The sequence below is a fragment of the Genypterus blacodes genome, unplaced genomic scaffold (genome assembly GCF_046128005.1).
Source record: "Genypterus blacodes isolate CSIRO-AG114 ecotype Tasmania unplaced genomic scaffold, CSIRO-AGI_Gbla_v1 ptg000152l_1, whole genome shotgun sequence".
Taxonomy (NCBI): domain Eukaryota; kingdom Metazoa; phylum Chordata; class Actinopteri; order Ophidiiformes; family Ophidiidae; genus Genypterus; species Genypterus blacodes.
Window position 1 is genome coordinate 1037488 of NW_027466954.1, and position 25621 is coordinate 1063108.

The 25621-nt window shown below is 43.8% G+C and overlaps 2 protein-coding genes across 2 annotated transcripts; one reads left to right on the forward strand and one right to left on the reverse strand.

Moving 5' to 3' along the window:
• Positions 1–14435: 14435 nt before the first annotated feature.
• On the forward strand, positions 14436–19105 carry ftcd (formimidoyltransferase cyclodeaminase). Its single transcript, XM_076165865.1, has 14 exons — positions 14436–14543; positions 14976–15159; positions 15257–15385; positions 15512–15600; positions 16098–16277; positions 16371–16508; positions 16721–16852; positions 17339–17400; positions 17548–17674; positions 17778–17939; positions 18281–18324; positions 18502–18640; positions 18731–18826; positions 18921–19105. The coding sequence occupies exons 1-14, from the start codon at positions 14490–14492 to the stop codon at positions 19002–19004; spliced, it is 1620 nt and encodes a 539-aa protein (XP_076021980.1). The 5' UTR covers positions 14436–14489; the 3' UTR covers positions 19005–19105.
• Positions 19106–19434: 329 nt separating this feature from the next.
• LOC143012665 (protein NLRC3-like) lies at positions 19435–24675 on the reverse strand. The gene is made up of 7 exons (XM_076165914.1): positions 24265–24675; positions 23302–24004; positions 21211–23050; positions 20946–21119; positions 20618–20791; positions 20312–20470; positions 19435–20187 (listed from the first exon to the last, which is right to left on the reverse strand). Exons 2-7 carry the CDS (start codon positions 23561–23563, stop codon positions 20124–20126), a joined length of 2673 nt encoding a protein of 890 aa, XP_076022029.1. The 5' UTR covers positions 23564–24004; positions 24265–24675; the 3' UTR covers positions 19435–20123.
• Positions 24676–25621: the final 946 nt, after the last annotated feature.

Genomic DNA, 25621 nt, shown 5'->3' on the forward strand with positions numbered 1-25621 from the left:
ATAAAATGTTTAAAACTGAATTTAACGTTGAATCATTTTGATTTAACAAGCACACATTTATTTCTAAATGCGGAGGAATCACGCTAAAGTGAAACGACGGCACCTGAAAAGGGTAAATCATCAAGATGTTGTCAATGTGTCCCTGCTGTGCACACTGCATGCACACCAAGCATTAACATACAACACAAACAACTGCACAAGAAGGATATATTTGTTTGGCATCTTTATCAAATCCACTCTTCAGACTTAAAAATCAAACTGGACACCTTACTGAGTCAAATCAAGCTCACTTATTTTTCAACGTCTGAATATCTAGTGCACAATATTTTCCTTGGAGAAGATACATTTAGTTTTCCTCATTTTAAAGCAGGATGCAGAGAGTTTGTTTTTTCTGTTTTTACAGTGCACATGTGTCCGTTTGTCCTTCTAAGTGTCTGTGCACTAATTCACTGCAATATGGAGAAAAGATGTCAGTGGTTTTGGCTGTCTGGCTGTTCCCACCATGCACGTGTGAAGCGGGTGGATATGTTGTGATGTGGGTGGGGTGTGTGTGTGTGTGTGTGTGTGTGTGTTTGCACTAGAAAAAGTGTCTATCGTAAAGTGAGTTTGCATTTTATTGAGCCCAGAAAGTCGGTTTTTGTGCCAGCGTCTGCCAGAAATATTTGTCAGCATCTGGAAACAAGGCAGAATCTCACAATTAATTCTCTTGTTTGAAGAAAATCGGACTTTCAGGACTCAATAACAGACCAAGTGAGATGGATATTTTTTGTAGTGTGTGTGTGTGTGTGTGTGTGTGTGTGTGTGTGTGTGTGTGTGTGTGTGTGTGTGTGTGTCTGTGTGTGTGTGTGTGTAATGCGTAATGTACTCCATTCTTCCCATTTTGCTAGTCCAGGAGCAGCGAGGCCACCGGGGACGCTCTGGTTTCAGGAGCACGTGGCTTCAGCAGAAAGTAAAAACCTTAGTGACCCAAACACATCACTGCTGGTTAAACAGTGTGTGTGCACATGCTTGTGTGTGTGTGTGTGTAAATAGACAATCCACTGACAGGCCTATTTTTACTGCTATTTCTTGTTGTTTTGAGTGGGGAAGCTGTTAACACATAATCCATCCACACCTGATATACTGTACATTCTATTCATTCCTTTCAGTCCAACCCTGACAGACACACACACACACACGCGATACATTTGACCTCTGGTCATCGGTAATCCTAGCACGTGTACTTTTGTATCCCGGTGGTGTGACTGGACCAAAAAAGTACATTATGTTAAAAACAGGGACTCTGGCTCGCATTCCCATTTTGATGTCAGATGCAGGTCAGAGAAGTCCATCACCAAATTCATGCTACTTGGGTGTAATCAACCACAGTAACAAATACTATGCAAACATCTAAGGCAAATCTAAAGGTGAAACGTTTCTTAAACATTAAGGAGTCAATACAAATTGTTTCTAATTCAGATCAAATTTCAAATAAAATTCTAAATACAATTACAAATGTTTTTAAAATTCTGCCATGGAAAATAGTGCACAATATATAGAGACTGTGAAAGGAGACAGTGCTCAGGCCATCTTCAGGCCTAAGCACTTACAGCGCAGCTCACATTTATGCTCACATGTATGCTCACATGTATGCCCACATGTATGCACACATGCATGCTTTGTAGCATTAATGGGACAAGAGTTGAGTGTTGTAGCTTCAGTGTGGCAGTAAAGTGCAGAAAGCTGAGATGTAACAGCTGCAAACAAGCTTTGACACGCTGCTTGCCAAAGTCAACACTTCAGGTTGTGAAAGCTCGCCTCACGTTTCTCTCTCCTCCTTTTTTCTCCTTGGGTCTCCGCCTTCATAAAGCGTGTGGTTGCGGGGGCGAGCGGGCCACAGCGGCTCCAAGCCTCGTCCTGTAAAACTTAAACGCTCCCACATCAAAAGGCGGCAAGGCTCGTCATTGGCTGCACAGACCGGGACCTGGACTAATTAACAAGGCCTTTAGACTCTATTATTACAGCGCCGGCTCACACAAACACCAGAGCACATGGCACCGAACTCTCACAGCTCAGTGCCAATTAGGTTAACAAGGTTCTGTTATCCTCGGGCCAATTAGCAGTGAACACGGGCAGAAAACAATTCCATTTTCCTATCAAGACTCAGCTAACATGGAAAATAACTCTCATTTACACAACTCTGAAACTCTACAAACCCTAAGGCTGTTACAGTGTGTTTAAAAACAACAGTCAATTTAATGGACTAAAATCAGGTTTGGATTCAAATCGTCATAGTACATGTTGGGTCAAGTCGCAATTAAACGGCACTCTTGGGTCGGGTTCAAGACTTCAGGCCCAATTTAAGCTGTAATGTGCACGTACGTGTCAGCTACATTCTGTTGTAGAACATTGCTTTATAAATTGCAAAAATTGAATTCTAAATTTAATACGATCTTACACATGGTTATACTACAAATCAGTTTCCATAGTTACTGGATCTTCACCTGGTGAAGGAAGTGACATCGCTTCCGACATTTTTGAAAGCACAACCTCACCAGGTTCAGGGCAAGGTTCCTCAAAACATGTGGGGTAATAATTAACAGTCAATTTCACAAAAGTCCTTTAAACCCACAATGTTTATGAGCTATAGGAGTGCACGTGCCTGTGAGTGTGTGTGTGTCTTCATGTTTGAGTGTTACCAGACTGTTTGAGGCTCAGTGGGTTGTGTCACACTGCCATATGCCTTGGGCTCAATGTTGACATCGTCTCCTTCACTGTCACACATTGTAAAACAACTACAGCACATGGCACACAGGCCTTCAAAATAAAAGCCAGACTGAGCAACAGAAGTGCTCCAATCATCTCGTTAACTAATTGTAATAATTCTGCTATGGGAAAATACTGCATTACTCTAATAATCCCATCAAAACCCCTTACAGTTTTTGTGGATTATTTTTCACATTAAATTCACTTGGAAATAAACCCCAAATAGTGGACGTTCAGCTCACAGAGGGTTAAATCTCTTTAATATCATCTTTTATAGTTAGACTGGGTTTTTTTCTTGGGTAGACAAAGACAGCTTTGTCCAACTCCAGCCGGTTTCCCCCTTTAAAAAAAAAGGAAAGAGGAGGATGAAGGTTATATAAGCCTTTTCTCTGGCTGCTTCAGGCTTCATCACCGTGATGTGTTACAGGTGCTGCTCAGCTTCAGTGCTTTGGCAAGAAGAGATGACTTGATTGCCTCTTCTCAGTAACAGCTGCTCATATCAGCTGAGGAAGCCGCACTGCAAAAATATGACTTACTACCAGAATCTTTAGTTTGAAGAGCCACGTTTAACCCTCACTCCTCCCTACCCCTCCCTCTTTCCTTTCCCACCTATGCTTCCTTTTCCTCCATCATTCCCTGCTTTACATCCTCTTCTGAACGCTTTCTCATCGTCCTCCTTTACCATTGCACCCCCTCACTTCCATTCCTTTGCTTTTCCCTGCCTACATTTGTTTTTACATTTCAACTTCTTTTACTCATTTGTTAGACCCTTTTATTTACAGGAGAAATGGAAATACTTCTTCATTCGTAGACAGTTGTGTTGTGCGTCATGTAGTGATCGGATCAAAACTATCCAACTTGAGATTCTACACCCACGCAAAGGTTTTATTTTTGCATGGAGTTTATTTATTTTGCAATAGAGTTTATTGTGGTTCAGTGAGTGCACATGTGTGCAAAATATGGTTACAGTTGACTAATTCATTCATGAGATACAGCACTTTTTGTCAAATGAACCACAGCCAGTAACATTTTCCAGGAAATTGTGTCAAAACAGTAAGGAATATCAAAAAACATTGACCCATTGACATTGTGACAACTGGGCTAAAATTATGGTTATGGTTAAAAATTATAAAACCTTATAAAAATTTAACCTCAAAGCGATGACAGCGCCACCATCAGGCTGCCCAAGGATCCATCAGACAGCCAGAGTGCAGCTTAAGACCCATATATGTTACAACATATAGGTTGTGAGACGGGGCTGCTTGTGTTTGTGTAAAGGGCTCAAACTAATGTTGTCAACTTGGCTCCTCTGACTCTAGGGATTGTTGGCTAACTGTAAGTCAATGTTTGCTAAAAAATTTTGGGGGGGGAGGCAGTGGCTCAGTGGGTAGTGCTTCCGCTTGGGAACCAGAGGGTCGCTGGTTCGAGCCCCTGCGGAGGTGCCCCTGAGCAAGGCACCGAACTCTCAATTGCTCCCCCCTCTGCGAAGGGTGGTAATGTAATGTAAGTCGCTTTGGATAAAAGCGTCTGCCAAATGCTCGTAATGTAATGTAATATATTGGTATTTGTTCCATACATACTCATCATAAAAGGAATGCAACACATTATGATTTCTACTACGCTCTGTGTTCATCAAACGACTGTGATTGGCTGCCAAATTCTTGTGGGCGTGGTCTATTGGAGGGTCATAACTCCTCAACGCATTGTCCAATCACAACCAAATTTGGGGATACACGCAACAACCCACTGATGCCATTTGGCCTACAGGTGGCACTATAGTTGGAGAGTGTCTTATTTTAGTAATCTTATTGTAATGAATCTCTCTCTCTCTCTCCCTCTCGCTCTGTTTCAATGTGTGTGTTTTCACTTTCGACCTCTAAAATGCATACATACATCCATCATATGAAAGGTGCAATACAAATACAAACCATTAGTCAGTGAGTTATCCTTTATGTTTGAGTGAGTTCTATCTTTGCAGAGTGTAAAGCCTCTGAACTGTCAGGATTCTGAGTCGCGTAGTAACTGTGGACGAAGGCAGTGGCTGTTAACATTCATAACTCACCATTCGCTTTCGCTAATTCGATGTTTACGAAGGACCAGGCCGACATGATGCTGGGCGAGCTCGTCTTTCCCACCCTGTTCACCACAAATATCCACTCAGCACTCCAGAAGCTGACAAGACCCAAACCTGTTCCAAGAAAGAAGGAGAAAAAAACAGCAGCAGTTTCAATGAGGGCGTTTTTTGAGGCAGTTTTTTCCATTATTTTCCCCACTTCCTGCACAACAAAGCTCTGAGACTGTAAATGTTTCATCACTCCCCTCACACAGCGCCACCATGCTGCCAGGCAGTGACAGATAGCAGACGTCAAGACACCTTTTGTTTCTGCGAAAGGAAACGCGTATGTATGTGCTTGGCAGAGTGTGTGAAAATAAATTCTGGGGTTCATCCAGGCTGGCTGAGCGTTGCCTGCATGGAAACCAGTGTGAGGGAGTTCAATGACTCGATTGTCTTTTCGGAAATTCATTCTGGGACAATGATGAAATACATCAACTACTGCTCACTCCAGCTTATACAGTACCTTCTCCTAGGCCGAACTAGCAAAGGTTTGCTTGATCTGCCTTGCATTTCAAATACACTCCAGTATCCACAGTGAAGATACTCATACAGTGTGGAATAGTGCAAAGTGCAAAACGTCCAAGTTTGGAATGAATTAAAAATAAATTAGAAACACAGTTTTATTGGAGATTCGGAGGAATAAAGTGATTTCAGCCCCACAGATGATCCAGACTGTCTCCAGCTTTATTTTGACAGAAATGCTGAAGAACATTTTGATCCTTTGTTGATTTGTTGGTTGATTATTGGGATTGTTCGTTTATTGGGATCTAAGCGAGGATCAGTGTGTCCAAACATGTTGACCCCAGATCAAATTTCTCAACAACTTCAGGATGTATTTGCTATTCATAATCACGGTTTGAGAGTAGCACCCTGAAACACGTCACTGCATCGTCTGGTTAAAACTGACACGTTTCAACATTTATGACTGTTGAAAATGCGTTGAGTTCTATGCCTTGCAGTCGACCTTTGGTTCTCCCACCATGCATTGACACAAATGTGCACCAAACACATGTCATCTGTACCCAGAGAGAGTGCGCCATGGAGTGGTATCATGTTATGAACTTTGTTACGCCTGGAACAAAGAACAATAAAAGTCTGTGGCTACAGATATGGAGCGTACATGAATCTGATCCATGTACAGTGACAACAGTAAGTCCATACTGAAGACTGCTGTGAGACACTTACCCTATCTCACACCTGTAACAAACGTTGACGATACCCACCTGATTCTGGGATACAGCATTCGTAGGCGTAGACACTTTGAACGCTAGAGATATTTGACTGATTCTGACTTTAGGGCACATCAAAAAAATTGCCTTGTACAGTAGAGCCCATTTGAGGTTAATGCCTGAAAGGTTTAAAGACATCCTGCAGCCCTTCTGTCACGTGTGCGAAATGATTGGTACATTTTCCTGGGGAAAGAAATAGTCACTTCTGCCTTTGAGTTTAAGGCCTAAATATAGACAAAAATAGATGTGCAAGTCAGGAATAGCACCACACACAGACCATATGGAGGATTGCTTTGACTTCTATGAAACCGCAATAAAATCTGTCTAGCGTTGTTAGCAGAAGTGTGTGGAGAACGAAGTTATGATGAAAATAAAGAACTGCAACACCTCAGAATTAGAACTTTTTTAGGCTCACTAATTATCTGTCAACCCTCATGTAGCAATTGGTTTTAAGGCCCTGCATTCCTAATAACGTGACACATCAGCCAAATTTCGTGTAGTGTGGATGTGCACTTAGGATCATCATGTCATCATAAAGAACCACAGATGCCAAGACAACACACTATAGGACAGTAAACGTTTTGACGAGGAGGCGGTTACATAAGGGCCGACAGAAACAACAGTGATTGTTGAACAGTTTCTCCCAAATGGAAAACATGTTTGAGAGCCGGAGCAGCATGGAGCACTGCCAGGAACATTTCTCTGAAAGAGTGGAGAAAAAACATCTCATCCCATAAATGCTCCATAATCTGCCACTTATCCCTCCAACATGGCTCCAACAGGAACGCCGTGGCCTTTAACAGTGTTCATGCTGTCATTCTCACTCTGTCACTGAAACACCGTCACTGAGCTCCCATTTGACCTCTAGAATACACACTACAGAAAAACAACAAGTTTGTTCAGAATGTAGAGAAATCATCACTAGTGCAATACTACCCCAAGCCAGTAGGGGCGCAGGGTTTCCTTTTATTAGTGGATCTACCAAGTATTTGTCTAGCAAGCACATGGATTCAAACATAATGATTAATCAGCTAAAATCATTGTGAAAACCTTTTGAAATGGACCCAGACTGGTGTGGGATTTTCCACCAAGAAATGTCCCCCTTCCATTACCACACAATGTAAGTGAGTAAGAAAAACTCCCAAAATGAGACGCTGTTTGTCCATGTTATCATCGAAAAACAAACATTTTTTGAGTAAGACTCGTTAGGTGACTCATAAGTCTCCCAGCAGACCACAGTGTTCTCAGCATCCATCATTGTGTCAGTGTAGGTGTCGTTTTCTCAGACAGTGGGCGATGTTGTTTTGGAAGGAGACCTTTAAAACATCACGTTTGTGGCTTCGCCGGCGTTAGTCCCAATCTAACTTTCCTGAGCGTTCTCCAAAAGCACACGACAGGTTTTCTGAACTTTATGTTAAGCAGAAACTAGAGCGGCCATGTTCCAAGTGTCAAACTGATGACATGTTGGGGGAAAATCTATTTTTATCGCAATAATCAGCACCAAGTGGCAGCTTCAATGGAAGAAGTGAGTGAAATTCAGACATTAATCTGATGCCATTAAAACGCTTGATTCAGAGTCCAAAAGTCAAACAAAGAGCGGCTTCATCACAGGCAGCGAGGTCATGGGACTGGAAGCTTCTCTTTCAACCCCTTCCAAAGGTGCTGGCTCAAGATTAAGGATGGGACATCTGGGACACAAAGTTGCTGTGTGTGGGACAATAGAAAAACATACATCGTCAAAAATTAATTTGAGTAAAAAGCATTACGATTAAATGAAATTAGCATGAAATCACAAGCATATGGGCTAACCAATGCATGCACAACATGACAGGTTCCAATATGTAACCAGTTGGCACAAGTTCTGCCCCACAGAACCAAAATGCAGAGAGGTGCAGAGAGATGTAGCTGCTAGCATCCAACAGAGGAGCAGCTGTGCCGTGGTTCAGTAGCGTTAACGTTAGCTACCTTTGTTGGTTTGCAAATTATTTTGTTATGTAACTGAACTGCACACAATATTTAATGATTTATCACATACTAACCTTTACTTAGAAGTCTGCTAGCTACAACAGACGCCATAGTTAAGTAAGCTAAGTTAGCTAACCATTTAAATGAATGAAATGTCAATGTTCTGTGTTTGTATGTTATTAAATTAGTCCTCAAAATATTCCCGTCCACCAAATAAATGAAAGGAAAGACATCTGAGACTTGATGAAGTGATGTAACTTACTGAAACCAAGTAATTAAAAGTAAAGTCCCACAAAGTCGAATAAAACAATTCTGACAACAAAAGATCAACACCGGCTGACTGCACAAGTGGGTCAAGCCTCAAGTCTCAAGTCTGCACACTAGGGTGACCATTTCCATAACACCAAAAAGGAGGACATTATGCGGCATATCAGTAAATTACCATAGTGTACATAGGACTCTGGTATTCTCTCATTTACAATACAATTTTGTGTGGTTTGAAGATGTTTGTGTAGCTGAATAGGAAAAAATATTAATGAAAAGTCAAAAAGTGTTTGTTCACAGTATTTGAATTTATTCAATACATTGTGGTGTTCAAAAACTGACCACTGAGATGAATCTTTTGTGCCACGAAGCATAACATGTGTGGACTCAAATGTAAAAAACAAATAACAGGTAACATATATAATAATAAAAAAATGCTTTTTGAAAAGCATAAATAACCTTTTATGTTAACAACAAAGGAGATTGTAAAGAAAACAACATTTACATTCAACTGCTCAAAAAGTATAGCATTTCTAAAGTGCTTCAGTCACTTGTCTTCAGTGTCTTCATCTGTGTGTGTGTGTGTGTGTGAGTATTTGGGTCTCTTCACATGTAGCAGCTCAGGAGACAACAGCACCTCTGTCATCATGGCTTCCAAGCCCCCACTGCCCCTCGGCCTGTTTATATCCTGCAGGGACTGGTACAAATAACAACATAGCAAGAATACTGTTATCAACCTTCAAAAATCTGTATTGTTTTCAACCCAATAAATATGAATATTTCATGTAGCCCCTCAGTGAAATCATAAGACAAGTGTACTCACCAAAATAGTTGATTGTCTATCTGCAATACTTCTGTTCTTTCCTGGCTGCATCCAACAGTTTTTTTTGTTTCCAATGAACTTCTTGTACACCTCTGTGCAGTATTAAGTGAAATTGACACACACTTGCAGAGCCTTGTTTACGTTTTTAACCAATGATATAGCGGATATTTATCTGACACCGCTCTTAGCCAATCAGCGGATCCGACATTGCGGGCAAGTGGACGCCGATACGGGTCCGTTTTGCGGGTCCGCTTCGGAAGCCGCGATACCGGACGTCTGGCCACCCTACTGCAAACTCAAATCCTTCATCAATGTCAATTGATCAAGCCCTTCACAAACACATTAAACAAAATGAGGCGTTTATCTTTTACAGATTTGTCAAAAAAAAGTCCAGATCCTTACCACTGGATACAACCCAGGATTTATTTTATGGTCTATTTTTTACAGTGCAGCTTTTTAGCTGCTTAGCAAAAGACAAATTGAATAATTTGGCCTGCAGAGAGTTAAGCAGGAAGAGAAGTGTAATCCTGTGGAAACTCATCCTTTGTCCCGTTAATAACTAAATCCCCAAGAGATGAATGTTCCAAAGCAAAAACTGCGTCTTGTGTTTCTGTCATCAGTAGCGTTATGCAACAGCTGGCTGCCATCATGCCGACAGCAGCACTGACACCAAGTGTTTGTTTGAACAAGCCAACGCAACATCCTGCTGTGTGTCAGTGAACGCACCATGGGGAGGGCACACAGCCAAAACACACACTGGGACAATAAACTGTTTACTTTTGTCACTTTAGTCTCAAATATTCTTACATCTCTCAACAGTTTAGATGATGACATGTTTATGTATATCCGATTGGTCAATATACAGTCTACCTGCTGCCGCCTCACAAAGCCCAGCCACTTTGGATCACTACACTAGCACGTCTAGCTAGCTACAAACTAGCATTGCCTTGTTGTCGCTCCCCGTCAACAAAATGTCAGGTGTTCAAACTAAAAAGCAACAAGGCACCACATTCACTATGTTGCCTTTCACAATAAAGGTACAAGCGCAAATTAGGTTTGATTCTGAATTGGCTTCTACTAGTAGGTTCGACTGTCCTGCCATTGTTGACGTAGCAGCACAGTTGCTAGGCTAGCACAATGGCACACATACAGTATATAAGACATACATACACACATATTATAATTTTATACAATTAAAAAACTAAATGAATGAATGAGTTTCCATTGGGGGTGACTGTTTGTGTGAAGCTGCTGAGACTAAACAGAGCTGCAGCTCACCAGGCGGCGAGACGTTCACTGTTGTTTCAGCTGTAGCATAAACTGAATTTCCAGTCATTTTCCTCAGTCTGACGGGCTGACGGTCTCAGACTGCACCTGTACAGTGACGTCAAACCGTTATTCCATCCCTGAATTCCTCCTTTTTCCAAAAGATCAACCTGGACCTGCCTTCCATTACACATCATTGAACGAAAAATACACACTTTTTTAAGGCCTTTTGTTGTTTTTTTACACTCACGAGGAAGCAGTTATGCAACCGAAGCTAACAACCAGTGACAGGAAATCTGAGCGGGAGCAGCGCTTCGGCGGGGAAACAATCAGAGGGGCACTTGTTCTCACTTAGGACTGTGTTTCCCATTAAAAGCTGCTCAGCCAAGTCCAGATCCTTTCCAGTCACTGGAAGATACGTTTTCAAAGAGACACCTGCTTGACGAAAACTGTTCTGGACCTCTCTGATTCTCAAATCAGGCTCTGTGAGTTTCCTTTCTGCCTCCCTGGAGGAAAAAGGTGGTTTATTACCTAAAACTCCTTCAGTCGTTGGTGCCAGAGCGTCATTATGAAGCCTGAGTTTGGCTTCTCCTCGCCCTCCTGACCTTCTGCCTCCTGGAAATGACGCATTAGTGCAACCTCGTAGACCTGGCTGGAGGATTTCAGCACTGCCAGCTCACGTATTGTGCAGAGAGGAAATGCAGCTTGCATACTCAACTAAACACACTCCCAATGTGTGTGTAGGGTTGAAGTTATGCACTATAGAGGCCTCTAAAGTAGAACGTGGATCAATAAAGAAGGCCTAAGTTGGATTGATGTTTATGATTGATGATTTAAGACAGAAAATAGAACACTGTCAATAGTTGACAGGAGTAAAGAATGAAACTGTGACCGTGTGACTCCTGTAAACTGATATCAGTATGAGATTGTTTGGCTCCTGGGTGTTTTTAACACTCTCAATTAATGCTGCTATTGTGCAGCCAGCTGCAGTGCAGACAATAAATACGATGCTATCATTTCAAAAGATACGTTTCCCAACTGGCCAATTTCCCTCTGTAATGTGCCTTTAAATCTAATCCCCTCAGTGGCAGTCGTCATCCTCGCTCAGCGTCAGGTTCAGGTTTCGGAGCACAGAAGACGTGGAGCCGTCCTGGCGGAGCAGAGCAAAGCCGAGGTTAAGAGCTGTCAGAACTTCTGCTCTGCCCCGGGGGCTCAACCGGCGGCGGGGGGGGGGGGGGGGGGGGGGGGGGGGGGGGGGGAATATTTATTATCCTCTTATTGTCAACACGGATCGTATTCTTTGTACCTCTTGAGTATCAGCTCCAGCCAAATGTTGTCCATGTGTTAGCCACCTGCCCCCGGCTGCACACTGCACGGGTTTATTAAGAACACGTTAGAAAAGCCGGTCTGGGAAAACGCTGCTACTGTCTGTAAAGAGCTTAAATTAGAGTTGAGTAACCGACTGAGACGACTCTTAGAGGAGTTCAATCAGCACGGCCCTCTGCGGTGTAATGGCTTCCCTCTGAGAGACACATGGACGTGCCATTTTCACTTAAGCACCACAACTGCTCAGTCAATTTACCACATTGTGCTATAAGTGTGGAACGCATACACAGACACAGAGTGACAGACGGATGCATTGATCAGCTGATCGCATTCAGGATTTTGGGAAAACACCTCAATCCTGCCCAGAAGTGTTAGCACTTTGCACAAGCATAAACTGTGGAAAGTTAGACTCATGATCACAGAATTATATCATGCTGCTGTAGCGCCACCTATAGGCTAAGTGACACCAAATACAGCAAGACTTTAAGTTGGTATGTGCATATACCCATTTGGTTGTAATGCTTTTTATGCCCCTATGATAATATCCAAAAAATACAAACTAATAACTTTTGTTAGTCAGCATTATATCTGCACGCAACTACTAACTGCAGGTTGTCCTTAATCTCAGAGAGTCAGCAACAAAAACAGAAGCTCTGGTAGGTTAGTGTGGGTTTGTGTTTGCAATTAGCACTTTATCGACACAAATTATCAAAATGAGAACAGATGCTGAAGTTCACTGCTCCAACCGCCAAAGATCCAAAACCAAAAGACAAAAGGAGAAAACATTTCCAGTGTTTGGGTGGAGTTTCTTTTGTGGCTTTTGATGCTTCCTGTCAAAGGATTAAACCATCCGTATTAAAGACTTAATCTGCAAACAAGTTACACCAGGCGCTATACACATGTAGTGGGAGGGAAAGTTTCCATAATACTCAACTAAAGAACCACAAACTGGTCCCACAAGGAATTCTGGGAAATGTAGGATATGACTAAGTGCACTCGAGGTAGTGCAGGCAGGTTGATGGGAAAACGGGTTCGCCACAAAAATGCGATCACCTCACTCCATCATGCATAACTGCAGGAGATCGCAGACCGATGACGGATCCACGAGTCCATTTCTCAGCCTGTCGACAAACGCATGAAATACGTGGGAGAATAAGAGCGAATATGACAGCGGCAGTAATGGAAGAAACAGGGCCGGGTTCTGATGGCTGCTGGTGGATGCCGTGCCTGCCGCCTTTCCCCCCCGAGCAGCCTGGTTAGCCATAGAGCGCCGCTGTGCCGAGGCCCAGGCCAACACAAACACGCGGTGGGGAAAACCAGCGAGAGACGATGTAACTCAGGGCATGAAATGAAATGAATAAAACTCATGTGATCATTTTTCATACGCTGATTTAACCTTCACCACAGCATGTCCGGGTTTTCCTGTGGCTTCTTCTAAATGGCGATCCTTTGCTTTTATTTCATTTGATCTAAATGAAGCGAGGATCTCTGGCTTCAAAGCAGGGCAAAAGCAAGAAGAAAAACACAAAAGAACTTTTGTAAAATAGCTCAAAGGAAGGAAGATTGGACAAGATTGAGCTGTAATAGTTGACCAAAGTGAGCTAGAATAGAGAATATTCCACCAAACTGAGCAACAAGGAGAGGGAACATTAGACAAAGTGAGCTGATATTGGCCATTGATTGATCCATTGATATGCCGCTCAATCTCTTATGTAACTTCTTACTGCTCCTGAGTGTTGATGGTCTCCATGGTAAAAAATCCCAAACAAGACTCAGGCATTGTGGGTAATAACAGAGCAAGGCCTTTGGATACAGCTGATTGTCTTTGCTTCTTTTCAGGCGTGACGGTAATGAAGTTGATGCTCGCCGTTCTGCCAGCTCTTCAAAATAAAACTCCTCACAGTAAACAAAGACACAAAGGGTTAGTGAATCCCTCTGCTATGTTACGTAAGAGGAGGAGCAGATGATCTCTTCCAAACCGCAGGTAGGTTTGTGTGTTTATGGCCTGTTTCGTGTTCAGGGAAAACCACGCAGCAGTATAACAGAAAAGGACTCAGACCATGAAGACGCATCCTCTGCTGAGGAGCTGGAGATGATTTGGAGAGGAGTTATCAGATCCAATCACGTGGCCTCCAAATGGGGGCGCAGCCTGCCAGGGAACAGAACGCTGTGAAAAGCATCCACGGCTTTATTAGCGAGTCTCCTCAGATGGTGTCCACTCTGAATGGGTCAAAGATTTCCTGGAAACCAGTGAGAAGATCCATCAGAGGGTTCGCACCAGTTCATCTCATCTGCACAGGCTCCAGTGATACGCATAACTCTACTGTCGCCATAGTAACTTAGTCAGGTAGATTTCTGCACTGGAAAACATAGTAAACACATGACAAACATAGCACTGAGTACTTAGCGCCACCATCTGGAGAACTGTCTCATTATTTGACCGGTTTGTGTACATGGAGTTTGGGACAGGATGTAGTGTTTATAGAAAAGAAGACGAAGGGAGAACATGCAGCGCGTCAGAGACAGTCTCTGTGATACTAAAACAATGAGGCATTGTTTTAAGTCTCACAGGAATAATGAGATCTGTCCAGCAAACATGTGGAGTCTGTTAATGATTCAACATCTAGCATGTTTAAGTTGGACTCTGGCTTCACCATGAGAGAGGATTTGCTGTTTTGGGGGGCGTGTTGATGTGAATGTGTGCAAGAGTGATTTTGGAGCGGTTTTCTTTCAGGAGAAGGATTTTGCCAAAGCCATGGCTCAGCTAGTGGAGTGTGTTCCAAACTTCTCTGAGGGTCGAAACAGACAGGTGAGATCTTCAGGCTTTACGGTTCAGTTCTTGTCTGTGGTGCCTAAATTAGTCACGTGTTGAAACATGAATAGTGTGTTTAAGCTCTTTGCATATTCAGCCCAGCTTGGCCCTGTAGTCTCAGTTTGGGCCACATCATCAGAGTAATGGGACCTTTGGTTTAAATTGACGCTCCAGACCCAAGAAGTCTTTACATTTTGGCAGAGAAAACGCCACCATTGAGCATTAACTCTTGCAGAATGAAGTGTTGAAACTATTCCCTTGTTCCCGTCTGTTTCGTGGTTCTAGATTAACCAATCTGCATACACGGTCCACATCTCTGCTTCACAGATCAGCAGATGTGACTCATAACACACACACACCTAACATAAGATACTTCAGCTTCTACTTACATGATGGAGGACTGAAGTTGGATCTTCCCCTGTGTTCCAGGTGATCGATGCCATAGCAGAGGCCATCAAGGGCTCAGAGGGCTGCAGCCTGCTGGACGTGGACCCTGGAAGCTCCACCAACCGGACCGTCTACACATTTGTGGGGTCTCCCGAGGCTGTGGTGGAGGGAGCGCTGAATGCCGCCCGCCAAGCCTTCAGCCTCATCGACATGAGCAAACATTCTGGTCAGCCGTCATCACTTCTCATTTCATAATATTTTATTTTCCTAATGTTTCTTGGGTCTGTTTTTATAGCTATAACACATTGAATGTCCCCTCTCAGGTGAGCACCCGCGGACTGGAGCTCTGGATGTTTGTCCCTTCATCCCTGTGCAGAATGTCACCATGGACGACTGCGTCCGCTGTGCCAACGTCTTTGGCCAGAGACTCGCAGACCTGCTGCACGTGCCAGGTGAGTGTAACAACTGAACACAGATACTGGAAACTCTTTGTCCTCATTTACTCCCACATAGATTCATAATATTAGATGAAATTTTTAAGTAAGTAAAATTCTCCATCTTCCTCTGTTGCTTTGAAGTATATCTGTACGGAGAAGCAGCTCGATTGGAGGGGAGGAGAAGTCTTCCGTCTGTGCGGGCCGGAGAGTACGAAGCTTTGCCTGAGAAGGTAAACGGCTGAGCAAGTCGAGCTGCTGTTACTCATGATTCAAGCAAAGTAAATGATTCTCTGAGTCAAAGCAGAGACCTAACGCCTCAAGAGTTCAGAAACGTTTCTGCCCAACTAGAAAATCTAACTCAGATGAGACTGAGACTGTCAATGACAGACGAAAGAGGGATTATTATTATTAACAGGTCAAAATCAGACACAGGCAGTCGCTCTGTGCTTAATTTTTCCTTCTTTCTCTCTCTTCTTATTATAGCATTTGACTATTTTAAATTTCCACTCTAAAACAAACAAATTAAATCAAATCTCAACATCTAAAACATGTCAGAAAAACATCCGAAACATGTAAACAATAATCAGTCAGACTGAACTCACTTAACCTTCTGGAAAACGAAGTCTTAGAATAGAAATAGTGACATCATAACATCATCTAAGTTTGATCAAAGAAAAAGGTTCTAGCAGGTGTATCAAAGCTTTTTAACACTTTCTGTCTCCTCCAGCTGAAGTCTGACAATTGGACCCCCGACTTCGGCCCCGCCACCTTCGTCCCCTCCTGGGGCGCCACGGTAACAGGCGCTCGCAAGTTCCTCATCGCCTACAACGTGAACATGATCGGCACCAAGGAGCAGGCTCACCGCATCGCGTTGGACATCCGGGAGCAGGGCCGAGGCAAAGGCCAGGTGCATGCTGGGAGATGTAGTGGGCAGATTGTATTGATTGACGTAGGGATTTTGGGCAAATGTAACCGGTCTTTCAATTGTTGTCCCCCCCAGGCTGGTCTGCTGAAGAAGGTCCAGGCTCTGGGCTGGTACCTGGAGGAGGCCAACCTGGCTCAAGTGTCCGCCAACATCCTGGACTATGAGCTGACCCCCGTGCACACCGTTTACGAGGAGATCTGCAAGGGCGCTGAGGTCAGAGGTCAAGTCAGAAAGGTTGCAAGGAATGATGAAAGCCAAATATCTCCTGTTTTCAATTGTTTAGTTTTTCCAGGTATTGCGTATGATTGGTGTGATTGTTGGTTATGAACACTTTAGAGTGCTGGTTTGTGTCTCTGCTGCACTCACTTGGTTGGATGAAGGTTGGGGCTCCGGCTGTACTAAATCTCCCCTCCTGGTCTCTCCAGGACATGAGCCTGCCTGTGGTGGGTTCTCAGATTGTGGGCCTGATCCCGCTGAAGGCCATGCTGGACTGTGCCGAGTTCTACATCAACAGGGATCGACTCTTCATCCTGGAAGAGGAGCACAAAGTCAGACTGGTGAGGAGAAGCAGATTGTTTCTACACTGTATCAGCTCTTCACCACATTGGACATATTCAGGTGGAAATATGGTGAACATATCACTGCAATGATACAAAGGTCAGGGTCACAGGGAAAGGTCAAAGTGTCAGCCCAGCTCTCAAGCATGGCGACTCAGCTCTGTGTCTCTGCTTAATTGGCTGCACCTGTTGTTTATAAACAATCGGCAGCCTCAAAGGAGGTGTGCTTTCGCTGTGACTCCAACTGGTTGTAACTTCTTCATTCTTTCAGGTACAGAAAGTTTTTAGGCTTCAATCTTCATTCAGCAAAACCTTTCAGGAATTGCAATCACAGCGCATTGCCAACCTTATTTTGTTGTAATTATTTCAAGAATTTACCATAAAATAATCTTAGAAAGTTAGATACAAGGCAGTCACTTTCAAATCAAGCTGTTCACCCCTTAAATGATGTTAGATTGTTAATAACAGTTGTTTCTCTGTGACCAGGTCATCAGTAAACTGGGTCTGGACTCTTTGGGGCCGTTCAACCCAAAGGAGAGAATCATAGAGTGAGTTGAGCCTGGATACAGAATGGAACTGACACACCTGGGATGGAAAAATCCAAACGTGATAAAGAAGAAACAATGTTTTCCCTGTAATAATACATAAAGTGTGGCAGGACTTACAGTGGACCCCTGATCTTCTCATGTATGCAGGTACATGGTGAAGACTCAAGAGGACAGAAGCTTGGTGTCTCTGTCCCTGCAGCAGTTTGTTCAGAGTGTTGGCGCTCGGGCAGCCACTCCCGGCGGTGGATCTGTTTCTGCTGCCATAGCTGCTCTGGTACGAGCAGAACGCTCCTGCATATCAGACCAGAAACCAGAACACCAGAAGCTCTCCAGTCCAAATAGGAAATCTCTTTTGTAACTACATGTTTGTCCCACAGGGGGCAGCACTGGGTGCCATGGTGGGGCAGATGACTTATGGGAAGAGGCAGTTTGAAAACCTGGACAGTGTGATGAGGAGGCTGATTCCTCCTTTCCACCGGGCCATGAAGGAGCTGCTGGACATGGTGGACACCGACTCAACGGCATTCAGCAGCTACATGGTGAGGAACCCAAAGGTTCTCTATTACAAGCTGGAGACTCTTTTCCTTTCAGAATCACTGGAACCATCCATGAGGGGGAACGTCATCTCCTCCTACTCTACACTACATTTGCATTTCTAATTATCTTTCTTCTTTACTGCAGTGTTCCTCAGGGCTCAGTACTTGGTCCCGGCTTGTTTTGCTTTTTCTTCATGTCAATGGGTTCAACCTGCAGTGGAAAAGCAATAATTGTGGTTATTTATGGCATCATGCTGATCATGATAGATGTGTGTGTGTGTGTGTGTGTGTGAAGTCAGCCGGCTTTGCTTTGTGTTGATAACGTTTATCTTCCATTGTGACAGGCTGCACTGAAAATGCCAAAAAACACAGCTGAGGAAATTAAGAGGTAAAACCGCAACACTTCAGATCTTAAATATGAAAAAAGATCCAATCAAAAATGAAACGCAGCAACTGGCCAAAATCAGCTGCACTGCTTTAACCACATGGTGCTGTTAGAATATGAAAGTGAGCTTTAACTGTCTGCACATGCCAGTGATATTTTCTGTCATCTTTGGCCCGTAAGGCGAGAAGCTGCCATGCAGGAGGGTCTGAAGGAGGCAGTGAGAGTCCCCCTGGGTCTGGCTGAGAGGGTCACCGTCCTCTGGCCCCATCTTAAAGAAATGGTCCTCTATGGAAACATCACCTGCAAGTCTGATGCTCAGGTACCACACAAGCCAAGCTCTACAGCGCTGAGACCACAATGTTTCATGTTCTCCCTTTATTGCTCTATTTTGTTCCCCTGTGTTTCTCAGGTGGCAGCCAAAGCCTTGGAGACGGCCGTATTCGGCGCGTACTACAACGTCATCATCAACCTCAAGGACATTACAGATGACACCTTCAAAATGGCTGTGGGTGCTTTTATTCTAAGAGTTCTAACTTAACCGTTAAGGCCTAGAACCAGAATGTTGCTTAGGTTTGTGTTTTTGCTGTGCTGCTCCACAGACCCAGCAGAGGGCGACGTCGCTGCTCCAGCAAGCGAAGGAGAGCTGTGCTGCTGTGCTGGAAGCTGCTGAGCAGAGAAACTGAGAGCTGGAGATCCATGTTTTAGCTTGAATATCCTTGTAATGACATACACAAAAAGATTATACTGCATATCATAAAAGAAATAAAGCTGACAAGGTTTCAGCAAAAGGGATTTGAAATCATTTTGAACGTGTCTTGGGAGCATTTACGCCTGCATCTTTACATCGCTTTACCTGATCCAGATATCCTCCAGAAACTAAAGACGCATCAAAGAACCAAACATTAACGGGCCCGGTGAGATTTTCCAACCTGTGGAATCACAAAAAGAGTTTTTTGAAAGTTATTGCAGCTTTGATACTGATGCAGTGTTGGACAACACATCAGTATGGTGGTTTGAAATCATTCCTTGTTATATTGACATGGAGGTCTAAACATCCATATCATCCATGGACAGATGAGATGAATAAAGTATATAAAGTCCAGAAAGCAGCTCTTTAGAATAGAATAGAAACTTTATTGTGTCAAATCACACATGCAAACACGTCAACATGCAAACACGGCAATCTAAAATGTGTCTTGCATGCCCCTCTGACACACACACACACATGCTTTACATCTGGTTCAAAAATTCAGATATTTTCTGTACAGCTTCCTTTCCCCTTCTTCATCTTTCTCACTTGATAAGACAAGTTTCTCTCTGCTTCTTCACGATGACAAGACTTGAAATCATCAAATTATTAAAGACTGATCTTCTCATGTAACTCCTGGCACAACAGTGAATTCTCCAAACCGCCAGTTGATGCACGTTTGCACAGGAGACGCTTCATCATTCAGGGCTGGCAGAGGTATGCAGAGCCAAACCGGATGGCAAACGCAGCATTAAGTGGTTCAGTGAATGTGGCTTTGAAAGTGTGGAGGTGAATGGTGGTGTCGGAGGAGACGCTGTAGAAGGACACTGTGCCTTCATCTTGGTCCACAAACGCTCCCACTCTGTGCAACGCTGGGGAAAGGGGGATATATGTGATTCTGTTGTTGTGGCAGGCGTTGTACACGCCTTCGGAGCAGAGCAGACTCCAGGACAGATCATTCATTCCAAACCCACAGGCAGGATTGCTACCTTTCCTTCTGATTCTTCTGTAAGTCACCGCCACGTCAACCTGCCTGCTCCACTCCACCTCCACCTCAAAGCAACGTACACTTCTTCAGATCGCATATACAAGATTCAACTTCGTCTCCAGGGTCGATCCTGAAAGAGGAAGCAAAGATCTATCAATCGTACTCACTCTCTCTTAAGATAATTGCCAGCTAAACTCCACTCATCATCAGTGACATTAAAGATACTGATAGACTCTGACTGTGCGTCTCCTTACCAGAGGCTCGCCAGTGCCCTGCCTGCCCACTGCAGCATTGCTCTGCCGTCTCCTAGATCGTTGCACGTCAGGTCCAGCTCCCTCAGGTGGCGGAAGTTTGCACGCAGAGATAAGGCCAGATCAACACAGCCAGTCTCTGTGATCAAACACCTCGACAGCCTGAAAACACACACAGATATGAGACCCTCAGCATGCTGCTCTGGAATTAGAGATATTCGAATGTCAAAAATCAGTGTCCTAATGCAGAAGATAGGAGGGATTTCAATGATGCACAGCATAAATCATGTGTATATAAGGAATCCAGACCGTAGAGTTTTCAGAGCACAGTTTGGATTTGCCAGTCCTGAACAAAGCAGTTTGACTCCTGAGTCCTGCAGGTCATTGTCACTCAGGTCAAGCTTTCTCAGACTGGAGGGCTGAGCACTGAGAACCGAGGAAAGAGACCCACAGCTTCTCTCCGTCAGGCTACAGTCGCTCAGGCTGAGTAAGAAATGAGCAACAATAAAAATAAATCAGATTTGAAGGAGACGCATGAGGAAATGCAAACTGGAGTTCAAAGTGTTTGTCTTTCCATTCAGCAGGACTCAGCGTCGAAATGACTGAATAAACATGAAACGTAGAGTAAACAGCTGACCTGAGAGTTTCCAGACAACAGTGTGGACTCAGCAGTCCAGCACAGAGGAGCTCCACTCCTGAATCCTCCAGGTTGTTGCAACTCAGGTCCAGGTCTCTCAGACTGGAGGACTGGGAGCTGAGGACTGCGGCCAGAGCTTCACAGCCTCTTCCTGACAGATTACATGCACTGAGCCTGGATAAAGAAGAATGAATGTTCAGATATGCTGTCTCTCTTTGAATAGACAGCAGAAACTCTGGTGGAACCCAATCCTCTGCACACTTACACAGCTTTACTGGAGGCTTCGACCCTTGGCAGCATACTGAGCAGAGCCTCCTCTGAAGCACAGTAGTTCCTCAGGTCAAATTCCTTGAGTCTTTGCTCTGATGACTGTGAGATAGAGACAAGAGCAGAATGCTGAGAGGGAGAGATTCTGTACGCTGAGGGTTTCTTTGATTTCAGGTAACTCTGGATCTCTTTCACGAGAGAATAGTCGTTCAGCTCATTCAGACAGTGGAACAGATTGATGCTTCTCTCTGCAGAGATGCTCGTCTCAATCGCAATCTTGATGTACTTGATCGTTTCCAGGTTGGTCCATGAGTAACTTCCTGTCATCAGCAGCAGATCTCGAAGTTGCTCTTGATTGGTCTGCAGTGAAAGGCCCAAGAGGAAGCGGAGGAACAAATCCAGGTGTCCGTTTGGACTCTGTAACGCTTTGTTGATAGCAATCCTGTGCACCTCTGTCATAGCTTGTTCTTTGGTTGAAGTCTGAGAGATGTTCTGTGACTCAGTCATTACATTCTTGTTGCTGTTGATAAGGGACAGCACCACATGAAGAGCAGCCAGAAACTCATGAACACTGAGATGGACAAAACTGAACATGTGCTTCTTGCGACCGCGCTCCTCTTTAAAGATCATTGTGAACACTCCTGAGTACACCGAGGCTTCACTGAAGTTAATGCCACTTTCATTTAAGTCTTTCTCATAGAAGATCAGGTTGCCTTTCTCCAGCTGCTCGTAGGCCAGTTTAGCGAGTGAGCAGATGTACTGAATATTCTTTTCTCCCTCATACTTCTTTTTTGTCTGGAAAATCTGGAAAACCAGGAATTCTGTGTACATCTCAGTCAGGGTCTTGGGCAGCTCTCCTGTCTTTCTGGTCTTCAGCCGGTCCTCCAGAACTGTAGCAGTGATCCAGCAGAAGACTGGTATGTGGCACATGATGTGGAGGCTTTGTGAGGTCTTGATGTGGGAGATGATGCTGCTGGCCTGTTTATCATCTCTGAATCTCTTCCTGAAGTACTCCTCCTTCTGAGGGTCAGTGAACCCTCTGACCTCTGTCACCATATCAACACAGTGCGGAGGGATTTGATTGACTGCTGCAGGTCTAGTTGTTATCCAGATGCGAGCAGAGGGAAGCAGATTTCCCTCAATGAGGTTCTTAAGCAGTGTTTCTACTCTCATGGACTTGGTCACGTCTATGGAATCCACTAAAGTAGCACCAGCCAGATCCAGGCGGCTTTCATCCAGTCCATCCAATACAAACAAGAGTTTGAATTCACTCTTTCCATAATCGGAGCTTCCTGATGTCTGTAATGCAGTGAAGATGTTGTTCAGAGCTGCAACCTCAATGCAAACGGTCTGTTGGATACACTGGTGAATTAGTTCAACCAAAGTCCGACTTTTTCCACTCCACAGGTTCAGCTCACGAAAGGTGAAGGGGAATGTCAGATGCACATCCTGATTGGTTCTTCCTTTGGTCCAATCTAACACAAACTTTCTCACAAGGAAAGATTTGCCAATTCCTGCAATCCCATTGGTCAGCACTGTTCTTATGGGCACGCCTTCTTCATTGGGGTGTTTGAAAATGTTGCAGAGTTGGATTGGTTTCTCTTCTGCTATTGGCTTCCACTTCATTTCAGTCTGCATGACCTCATGTTGTGTATTTATGTGAATGTCACTCCCGTCAGTGATGTAAAGCTCTGTGAAGATACAATCCAAGTGTTTCTTATCTTTCCTCTCTGTCCAGCCTTCCTCCACAAACTTAAAAATGTGCTTGAGATTTGTTTGGAGTTTGCGTTGGTAAACTGTGATTGGTTGTGGAAGTGTTTGTGCTGCTTCCATTGGGTCTGTAACAAAGGAACAAAGTGGGGAAGCTCAGATTCAGAGGTTTACTTACAGATGTAGTAGCAGGGGTGGAAAGAACTCCCATCCCCATACGGGGTCACATATAGAAAGAAAGTACATCACAAATAAATAAAGTACAAACTCATAAGTTGTGTCAAAGCCAGCAGCACAACTGTTCCTTGACATTATAGACAATATACGTTATATATAAGTTTATAAATATAAATTATATTGGTCCAGTGCCTCCGCTCACCTTTGTATGAAGACAATCGCTCTACAAGATCATTCCTGTTGATGGTGTGTAAAACCTTATTGGTCACCTCCACTGTCTGCTCCTGGTAGTTCTGCCTCAGGAGCTCCACTGTGTCCATCCTGTCTGCTGTCCCCAGCTTGGCTGCCGGGATTGGACGGAAGCCCTCATGCCTGAGGTCCTGCAGGACCCACCGAAAGGCCTTGAAGTCCGCCTCTGTCAAACACTCCAGCGTCTTCCACAGCTCAGTTTTAGGTGCTGTCATTGTGGCTCATTTGGGTTTAAACTTTAGTCTGTCCACTAAGATGGCCTCAGTGAACCTCTCCAATAAAGTGCAGTGAGACCTGAAAGTCATAAAACTATTTGTGCTTTTTGATTTGATCACACTTACAGCACTGTGTGTGTTTGAACCGTCAGTGTTTGCTACCAATGAACTCTTCATACAGTTTATTAATAGTGCTTCTTGTTTCAAATTCAAAAGGTCATAGGGTCATAAAGGTCATAAATGTTGTTGTATTTAATCCAGCGTATTTTCTTTATCAAACTGAGGTTGTTTCACAGGATTATGTAGCTTATTACTCTTTATACGTTACTCTGTAGGAGCATAGTTCCATTTTATTATCTGCAAATTTTCATTGTATGTATGTTCATTGCATAGACAGCTGTGTGAGCCGTCAGAGAGCCTGGATCGTCAAGCTACGTTAAGCTACAGCCTGAAGGACAAATGAAAGAGGAAGTGAAACTCTGTCATCTGACTGACATCTGTACATACAAACAGAAACAACACGTAACCAAAATAAACAAAGCAGGAAGATAAAGTTGTGATCAGTTATTGATGTTGATTATGAAAGTGAATGTAGCCTGAATCAAGAGGATTAGAGATTCAAGGAAATCCCTAATTGCTGTAAACGATGTTTAAAGTGAATATTAACCTTCATAAACAGAATTCAGTGGTATGAAACTTACTCCACATGGTGCAAGGGATGGCCGTCACTGTGGGCGTTAGGTCTTCTTCTTTAAAGCGGTGGTGGTTACTCTCCGTCTTCTTCTGTCTCCGTGTGCTTTAAACATGTCGCCAGCATAGTTCCCGGAAGAACTGGTTCAAGGTTGGAGGTGACTCAGCACCAGCAATTCAGCAACCAGCTTCTCATTTCTGACACACATAAGAATTTCAAAATGTGAGAAAGAGAAAGTGAAAGCGGGAGAGAGAGAGAGAGAGAGAGAGAGAGAGAGAGAGAGAGAGAGAGAGAGAGAGAGAGAGAGAGAGAGAGAGAGAGAGAGAGAGAGAGAGAGAGAGAGAGAGAGAGAGAGAGAGAGAGAGAGAGAGAGAGAGAGAGAGAGAGAGAGAGAGAGAGAGAGAGATTTGACAATCCTCACTCCAGGAGGGCTAGATAACACATATCTGTCAACAGGTGAAGAGTGCAGCTGAGGGTCACTGCATCACCTGATCAAAGCCTTAGCATTTGGAGGACAGCAGCTGGCTCACCAATCAGCAGCGGTTTGACCACATTGTCATCAGTGAATTAGAACACCAGGGGAACGCCCCCGTGCAACAGGACCAGCGCAGTGTCCAACGTCTTACTCCATTAAAACTCATCTGGAGATTCAGCTCATCTTTTCCTCATCTTTCAACTCACCAACGAATTCAACGAACACACAGAAAGCTCAGCTAGGTCCTCTTACAAAACTATTAATAACAATGTTTGTAGTTTGAGTAGTTGCTATTATTGGCTCCACACATCATTACAACATCAATCAACAGCATGGCGCTCATTTTGAACACTGGGCACACACTGCCCCCTTGCGGTCATAAACAGTAACTGCAACAACAATTTCACTCAGATATTGATCATATCCGAGTGATCAAGAAAGGCCTGTAATCACTGCTCTCCAGTGGCGAAAGTAAGTAACTGCGCTCAGTACCGTGTGTAGGCATACAGTACTATTTCAAAAGGGATCAAAAATTATCAAAATCAAAGAGATGGATTATTTGATCAACTTTGTCATTTTGTGAATATTTAACTATGACTTTTATAAATCCAATTTTAACTGACACTACTGAAATATGCAATGGAAATATATTGATGTCCTTGAAAACTAGAAAAACTGCTGAGTGGTCACTGACACACACACACACAGTTCTTAGTCTGGATCAATCAGTGTGAACCTTTCTCATTCTGTATCACCTGTTAAATTGAAAGGCACATGACCTTTGACCCCTCATTATCAAGTATAGGTGCGGTTGTTGATAAACTAGCTTTGATAAAAGGAAGTGTTGATGACGTTTGTGATTACTGCCCCCAGTGGTCACAGTTAGTTTGGC

Coding starts and splice junctions, on each gene's coding strand:
- LOC143012665 (XM_076165914.1), bottom strand. CDS start 23,563: ATGACAGCACCTAAAACTGAGCTGTGGAAGACGCTGGAGTGTTTGACA. Junction 20,471..20,617: donor TGTGCTCTGAAAACTCTACG/GTCTGGATTCCT, acceptor GTGTGTTTTCAG/GCTGTCGAGGTGTTTGATCA. Junction 20,188..20,311: donor AGGGCACTGGCGAGCCTCTG/GTAAGGAGACGC, acceptor TTCCTCTTTCAG/GATCGACCCTGGAGACGAAG.
- ftcd (XM_076165865.1), top strand. CDS start 14,490: ATGGCTCAGCTAGTGGAGTGTGTTCCAAACTTCTCTGAGGGTCGAAAC. Junction 16,509..16,720: donor AGATCTGCAAGGGCGCTGAG/GTCAGAGGTCAA, acceptor TGGTCTCTCCAG/GACATGAGCCTGCCTGTGGT. Junction 18,641..18,730: donor CCTGCAAGTCTGATGCTCAG/GTACCACACAAG, acceptor TGTGTTTCTCAG/GTGGCAGCCAAAGCCTTGGA.